An 8,553-nucleotide genomic window follows, 5' to 3' on the forward strand; every position below is an offset into this window, starting at 1 on the left:
GATCCAGATCAGAGAGGGTGATCCAGATCTAGATTTAGATCAGAAAGCTATGTTTGATGCGCAGCGAGCGAGAGATATCAAGGTAAAGTGCGCCCCCCCCCCCACATTCTTATTAGATTTCTAGCTGCCCCCCCCCCCCCCTACATCTACTCAAGGGACCAAAACCGGCGAATAGTAATGGGGGGTGGGGGGAGACTACCAAAAAAATAAACTACTACATTTCTTCATCGCACTTTATCGAACGTTCCCAGCATTGTGGAAATAGAATATTTGTGTGTGTGTGAATGTACTGAGGGCTACACTCCATTGTTTCATCTAGACTATTCTAGACCAGTAGATCTAGACAGTGCTGTTTATTTAATTAATTTTTTGTTGTCTACACGCTACCAGTTTTACTATTGCACAGGTCTTCTAGCCTAGTTCTAGTACAATGTCCGCGTGGAATAACAAGGAAACTGGGTGTCTTTTCGATAGTTCCCACCCCGCTTATTTGGACCTAGAGATCTAGATCTAGATTTAGATCACAAGTTATGTTTGATGCGCGGCGAGCGAGAGATATCAAACCTAACGGCAAAACATCAAATTATGGTAAAGTGCCCCCCCCCCCCTTATTCTTATTAGATTTCTAGCTGTCCCCTGAAACACTCTTGGGACCAAAACCGGCGAATAGTAATTGGAAGGGGGGGGGGGTTTACTGAAAAAGCAAACTATTCTACAGTTCATCGAACATTATCGAACGTTGCCAGTATTGTGGAAATAGAATATTTGTGTGTGTGGGTACTTCTTTTTAATAGCCATTCTTTAGCCCAGATGGTCCTGTTTCTAGATTTGTTTTTGGATTTAAGAAAAAAAAATGCTGCCAAATCATCCATGCAGCTATTGTTGACGTTTTTGACCTAGATCTAGCTACAACAGTCCAAGGACGGATAAAAAAAACTGTATGTCTAAACGGAACATCTCTCGTCGACAAACTTTCAGTTTACCGATGACACAGATCGAGCGTCCGTCAGTTAAACTGTCAGTTTGTCGATCAGCGAACTGTACGTCTAAATGGGCCTTTAAATCTACTCACCTCTCTAGCTTCAACAGCACAAAGTCTGCTTCGACTATCAAGGCACCCCGAAAATAGTGGGTCACAAGAGAGTGACAAACATACAAAAGAAGTAGAGGAAATTGACAATAGTAAGGATCAGGAAAGAAAAAGCAGTAGCTCCCTGTTGTAGATCAGGCACAGTTATGAGCGTGACATGAGTCAGCCCATTTACAATTCTACTATGCTCGACCGAGAAATGTCCCCCCTTTGGGAATGGCCTAAAGACACTACAGTCAGTGGCACTTCCCCGGGGGGTCACAAGAGTATGACAAACATAACATACAAAGAAGTAGAGGGAAATGACAATAGTAAGGATTAGAAAAGAAAAAGCAGCAGTTCCCTGTCGTGATCTGGCAGTTATGAGTGTGACACTGTTGGATCAGCCCATTTACAATTCTACTGTGCATGTATGAGAAATGTCCCCCCTTTGGGAATGACCTTTAATCAGTGGCACCGCCCCAGGGGGTAAATTTTTTCAGAAGGGACAAAACTTTCATTGTCTGAAGAATCATTACACTAGGTAAATTTTACAACTTTTTTCTTTCAACATTAGAATTTGAGCACAATATTTCTCCAGGACCAATAACACATATCATGCAACAGCATTAAAAATGCCTTAAATTATGGGCTTAGGACACCTGAACAGCTGGCCGACATTTAACAAATACTATGCACTACGGAAAAAAGGCGGAAGAGGCGTTCGGATGAGCGGACATTCGCCTTTAGGCAGACAATTCTAAGCCCTGAACTGGTTTGTCAATTTTTATTCGATATTTTAATCTTTTATGTATATTTTTAAAAACATCTTTGTGTGGACTTTACTGAAAAACGATTAACACATTCCACCCAGGCAGAATGCACAACACTTATCCCCACGGACCAGGGTGCAGATGGGCTACATCAGTACGATACCTGTATCTCGGCAAAAATACCTCAACCGTTATGAAATTTTCAGCATACTGAGAAAATTGAAAATGATGATTGCATGTTCACCAAAGAGGAATTAGAATCAGAACTGAAAACACTAAATCTAGCTCATTCACCACCCGAATTCTCATTATGGCGTAAAAGTAAAGCAGCGCTCATGCTAGGTCTACTCAACAATTTTTCTCAAAAATCACTCCAATTGTATGCAAACTGATTTTCTAACTCAAAGGCCACACAACCCATTAAAAAAGTAAATTTAACAAGTGCATATGTTAGCAAGGAGATAATTGCTGCAACGTTTTTTGTTGTTGTATCATATCGCCAATTGGCGTCCCGTGGGTAAAAGGGACGGCTTCTTCGGGGCCATACACATGTATATTTCAACCAAGCGGTTTTAACCAGAGTGGGAACTGGAGTTTGAACCACTGCCCAAAACCACCATGGGTCTCCGCGCCATTCACATCACACGTGGTTTAACCAGAAAAATGTGGATGAAAGACGCTTCAGAAAAGATCACTTGAGCCATAGATCAACCAATGTGGGAATTACAGCCTTATCATGATTCAGTATTTTGTGTGTGTGTGCGCGCGCGCTTGTGTGTGCAAGAGAGACAAACATTTCGCCAATAGGGTGGTACCTAAAATGTAGAAAAAGAGGGTTGATAAAATTTTTAATATTTCGTTTTTACTTGAATTTTTCTATTCATGTATATCTCCTACAAAAACGTGTATTTACAGACCTACAGACAACATGTTAAGCTGTGTAACTGGCATTAAGGGCTGTTCAAATATAATCTTACGGGGGGGGGGGGTTGTCCCTTGAACAAATGTAATATTACACTTTGTTTGTAAGGTGAAAAAATAAGGGGAAAAGGGGTGGCCTTGGTCAAGAAAAGCTGCATGGTGTGCAGAGGCCACAGGGAATGTGGAAAATATTTTCCAAGTATTGCAGCATTGAAGAGGCACAGGGCTTTACACAGGAAGAAATGGAGGTGGAGGAAGAAGAGGAGGAAGAGGAAACAAAGCAGGAAGATGGAACAGGACCCGTATTTGGAAGACAGCTCAGCAGATGCCCCCCTTTTCAAAAATATTTTTGACATAATGATGAACACTGCCTTTGTTGATGATAACTAATTTCACCTTTTGTTTTAAGCATAATGACTCGTAATAACAGATACAGTGGAATCCTGATAAAGTCAACTCTTGCTTACAGTCAACACCTCACTGTGGTCCCGTTTCTTACCTTCTTTGTTTAAGTAATTGTGTTTCCGATACATGTACAGTCAACAGGTTGTTAACCTTGCACAATTTGGAGCTAAATCCCAAGATGAATTCATGAAGAGATATTTAGGTCCTGAGCTAGTGGTGTACACACCTCCAATTACTTTGTTCACTCATTATCTCTTGTTTTGGTGACAACTTTAGAATTATACTCGCTGAAATTGAGTTAACATCTTGTTACCAGGTACTTTGTAATTTTGTAGCTGTCATCTTCAATTTTTAATGGCCAGTAGTACAATGTGAACCTAGCTCAAAGTCAACACTTTTTTTCGGTCCTGAATTCCACTGTAATTTGTTTTTTTTGCAATTAAGGTGCTTTTGAAATTGACAGGAGTCTCAATTTTTTCCTTATAGTAAGAATTAAAGAGTGTAGTGTATGCAATATTTTGCTTGAATTATCTACTCGGTTATTTTTGAGTAAATGCACAAATGTATATTATTATGTGCATACGTATGATATCTGTGTATGTGTTCCGCGCAATTTACCGATCTTAAGATTGCGCTGCACATTTCAACAATCGTATAATTGCGTGGCAATCTTAAGGTTGTGGGGCAATTTTAAGATTGCCTTGCGCGCTTTAACGATTATATCATTGTATCATTCTTGTGGGCTCCTCAGTTTCATATCTAATTTTAATATTCATATTTTTGCACTTTTGATAATATACATGAGTGTTCCTTGATGTGAGTAAAAGCGAAAAGATGGGAGTGAATTACAGTGGAAACCTGATATAACAGGGATGGTGGGAGTAGAGAAAATGCCCTGTTATATCCGATCCCTGTTAAATCAGAAATGCAAAGGAAAGTGAGCATTTGTGGACTAATCCAGCTGTACTTATTCGTGGGTAGTTTCCCTTGCCACAAGTACCCACGTACAGAGGTTTTGGCACCAATTTTCTCCTTGCCTCCTTACACCACATCAGAAGAGCTTGGTCCAGGGCATCTGCATAGGGTAGTCACATCTTCTTTCGATCCAGAGCAAACTTTTCATTGGAGTATGCTGCCACTATCTTCTCTCTATCCTTGATAATGGTGTGAATCGACCCTTGTGGGATGTCGAACTGACGACAAATCTCTGCCAGTGGAGATTGCTTTTTGTCAACAGCCTGGATTACTTCGTATTGTTGTCAATTGAAAGGCATTTTCTCTCACGCTTGACATCGTTGGTGACACATTATGCGTGCGTGTTGCTAGGTTTCTGGCTAGAACGAGGTCTGCAGCCTCTCTCCCTTCACACGCTGCGTGTGCTTGCAGTGGCAATGCTTGCCTGGGCTTGCTCCATCACTGCGTTACTCTCTCTCTCTTATTTTTTACTCCTTGTTGATGAGCCTTGGTCCCTGCTATAACCGGTTGGGCTCCGATGAGGCCCTATTATTGCCGATAACTTTTAATAGAGACAAAGAGTAGGAAAAAACGGGGGTTTTAAAAATCCCTGTTATTACCGGATCCCTGTTATTACCAGGCCTGTTATATATGGTTTCCACTGTATATGATCGTTAAAATGTGCAGTGCAATCTTAAGATTGCAGCGCAATTATAGAATCGTTAGAATGTGCGATCTTGCGCCGATCTGTAAATATGCATGTCCTTCAAGAATTTTATGTAAAGCGCATGGAACAATGGTTGTCAGGTCCCAAACAAGGTGTAAGATTATATTTGAACAGCCCCCTTTTGTAATGTCAAGTCAAATTTTTTCGGACATAACTACGATGACACATTTTTAAAGAATTTGTACACACAAAATTATTCAATGTTTTCTTTTTATTGCTTTAATTTTCTGCCGTTGTGTTTGCATTTTTGTCATCATAATTATGTCCAAAAGAAATGAAAAACTTTCCATTTCCATATCTTAATTTTTTATGAAAATTTGGGCTAACAACGATTCAGAAGATTCAGTTTGACTCACAATGCATGTTAATGATGAAAAAATGCCACTTTATTCACATTTTACTATGAATCTCTGCAAAATATCAAATATCTTCCGAACATAACCATGATGACACAAAATGAAAAAAACCCTGAAACGTAATTTACGGAACATAAAATCATTTTAATAGTTTCCTCATTGCTTTAATTTTCAAACATAAGCATGAAGAGCATATAAAATCAGAGAAAAAAGAAATTCTGTGTCATAGTTACGTCCGAAAGAAATGAAAAACTTTCCATTTTCATATTTTAATTCATTTTTCGGAAATTTTGGCAAATAAAGATTCAGGAGATTCAGTTTGACTCGGACATAATCCATGCTAATGGTGGAAAAATGCCACTTAATTCACATTTTGCTATGACTAATGCAAAATACCAAATATCTTTCAAACATAACCACGATGACATATAGTCATCATTGTGGATAAATGATTGTCGTCATTTTGGAACATATCAAATTTTCCCCTCTCATTGACATTTAGCTAAGCACACGTGGTTGCATGTAGATCTACCACTACTTGACCATTGGAACGCAGTGCGATGTTAACCAGTCAACTACTAAATCTGGCAACGATATTACAGAAAATAATACTCAGAGTTCCTACTGACAAAAGTTCAATGTGTGCTTCCTGCTACTGAGAAGAAGGCAGAGTAAGTTTTTTAGATCCGGCACAACAGCAGACTGAAACAAAAAATCGGGATACACACAATTGAAATCGGGAAAAATCGGGATGCTCGAGATTTGGAGCAAAAAAAAATCGGGATATCCCAACTAAATCGGGGTGAGTGGCAGGTCTGCATATAACATCCAATGGAGAGCCGTCATTCAACTGTCCAAGCCCCTTGGTCTTCAAGGTGATATCTTAAATCAGGACTTACTACAAAAATGCATTACGTCTAGCAAGGTCAGCTTACAAGACTGAAAACACTTAACTTTTCATTAGAAATTTTTTTTTTGTGGTGGTGGGGGGTGGGGTGTGTGTGTGTGTGTGTTCAGTTTCGTAAGTTTTGCGGCACTTGCGACACAATTAGGTCATATAAGTGTTGAAGATTTAGAGTTGTCACAAGAGAGTAACATACACAAAAAAGAGACAAGAACGAATGTGGTTGATAGGAAAGAAGGAGCAAACAACACCAGAGCACCTACCATTAGATTGTGAATATTTCTTGTCCGCACTAAACACAAAAAGTCTCTAAAGTCTTATACCCTGACACTTTCACTAAAATGAATTGAAAGAGAAAATCACTCACCTGAGTGACTGACACTGAAAATCCAGGATGCAGGTTTTCCACTGAAGTCTCTTTTTCAATACTCCCTGATGAGACGTGTTGATGGTCTCTTTCTGAAGGCCGATATCTATTTTTAGCAATCACAGCTTGACTAGCTGCTTGATACTGACTTGTAGGGGGGCCTCTTGACGGGAACTAGAAAATTAAAAGCAGGAAAATTTGTAGACTATTTCTTTGCATGTACCCTAATAGCCTTTTTTCTTCTCAAGCTATGCTTGATTTAGGTACCACAAGTGAATTTTTTTTAAAAGAATACCATAAGACTATACTTTCCATATAGTGCTCAGTGAAACAAGAACTATAAAAAAAGAATTATCAAAATCAACAAACACCTCAGATTATTTTTTTTTTAAATAGTAGAGGGTTTTACGGCGCTCGAAACTGCATAAGGTCATATCAGCGCCAAGGGGTGGGTGTCAACAGAGAAGTCTTTACAGGGAATCAGACTTACTCTGCTCACCTCTCTAGCTTCAACAGCACAAGGTCTGCTTCGACTATCAAGGCACCCCGGAAATAGCAGGTCACAAGAGAGTGACAAACATACAAAAGAAGTAGAGGAAAATGACAGGAAAGATTAGGAAAGAAAAAGCAGCAGTTCCCTGTTGTAGATCAGGCACAGTTATGAGCGTGACATGAATTAGCCCATTTACAATTCTACTGTGCTTGAACGAGAAATGTTCCCTCTTTGGGAATGGCCTAAAGACACTTCAGTCAGTGGCACTGCCCCGGGGGGACACCTGAGATATGATGTTTCAAATATTTGCTGGACTTGTAAAAATCGTGACATATGCTCACAATGCTGTTTCATGGTCACGCTACGAAAACTGTTCTTGAAAATCAAAAGTGTTTAACATATTCTTAGACAAAAACACACAAACTTAGTGTAAAAGAAATTAAAATATAATTCATATAGCTATTTTAGTGATTATAGCAGTTTAAAACTGAAAGAAAACACGAAAATGAAGTTTAAAAATGGATGCCAATGGCTTGGAACCCCATTTTCCAAGATACATAAAATAAACATTTATGGTTGGATAGCTATCAAAATGGAAATCTCATAAGATATACATACTGAGACTTTACCCAATTTTTTTTAAAGGGTTGTTCAAACTTAAATACAAGAGAGGCATAATCGTATCTAAGGGGTAGGCTGACCAAAAATGCCAAAGGGGAAGAAACCAATGACAAAATTGAAGTTTGGGGCCTTTTTATTCTTAAGTCATAAAAAATCAACTATTTGTGCAAGACAGATGTCAAATATACCACTGGAAAGCTCATTCAAAGCTCTATCTGAAAAAGGTAATAGTAACTGTATGGCAAGGCTGGGTACTAAAGGCTGTTGCAAAACAATAGGAAACACTTTGAAAAATTAGTGTTCAACTAAAAATACGACATCAAAAAAATTTTTTTTTAATCAACTAATTAAGTTAGACAGATGTCAAATATACCACTGGAAAGCTCATTCAAAGCTCTATCTGAAAAAAGTAGTAGCAACTGTATGGCATCAATGGGTACTAAAGGTTGTTACAGAAGGGTAGGCAACAATTCTGAAAATAATCGTCGTTCAACATAACATCGGACTTTTCAAAATTTCATTAAAAACCACAAAAAAGCTACTGGATAGCTCTCATTACAAGTTTTAAGTGATAAAAGTAGTTTGAGTACATTGGTACAAAAAAAAGTAAGTTAAAGTAATAATTCTAAAAAAATATATGATGTTCAACTAAACATCAGCTGAATTTGCAAAGACTCAAAAACAGAATCAACCAAAAAAGTCAGAGAGAGGGGAAAAGATCTATACCACTATGACACTGGAAAACTCATTATAAGTTCTCTGTAATAAGAAATGAATTACATTACATGTAACCAGGGTTGGGTTGATTTAAATCAGTTGATTTTTTTTATTTAAATCAACTTGATTTTTTTGATAAAAATCAATTTAAATCACTTTTTTTTAAAATTATTTTTATTCGGTTTTTACACATTTCAACATTCAGAATTCCTTTCCTTGGTTTCATAAAACAGATATAAGGTTCAG

General features: G+C 38.2%; 1 protein-coding gene across 6 annotated transcripts in view; it reads right to left on the reverse strand.

Annotated features, from left to right (window-relative positions):
- LOC101858246 (nuclear pore complex protein Nup153) overlaps window positions 1–8,553 on the reverse strand; it is a 148,071-nt gene that overhangs the window by 62,063 nt on the left and 77,455 nt on the right. For all 6 annotated transcript variants that reach the window (XM_013091512.2, XM_035973961.1, XM_035973960.1 and 3 more), the window contains one exon: window positions 6,477–6,650. In XM_013091512.2, the coding sequence (XP_012946966.1) occupies window positions 6,477–6,650 (174 nt within the window). The remainder of the gene's footprint in view (window positions 1–6,476; window positions 6,651–8,553) is intronic.

Source organism: Aplysia californica, unplaced genomic scaffold, assembly GCF_000002075.1.
Source record: "Aplysia californica isolate F4 #8 unplaced genomic scaffold, AplCal3.0 scaffold00038, whole genome shotgun sequence".
Classification (NCBI taxonomy): domain Eukaryota; kingdom Metazoa; phylum Mollusca; class Gastropoda; order Aplysiida; family Aplysiidae; genus Aplysia; species Aplysia californica.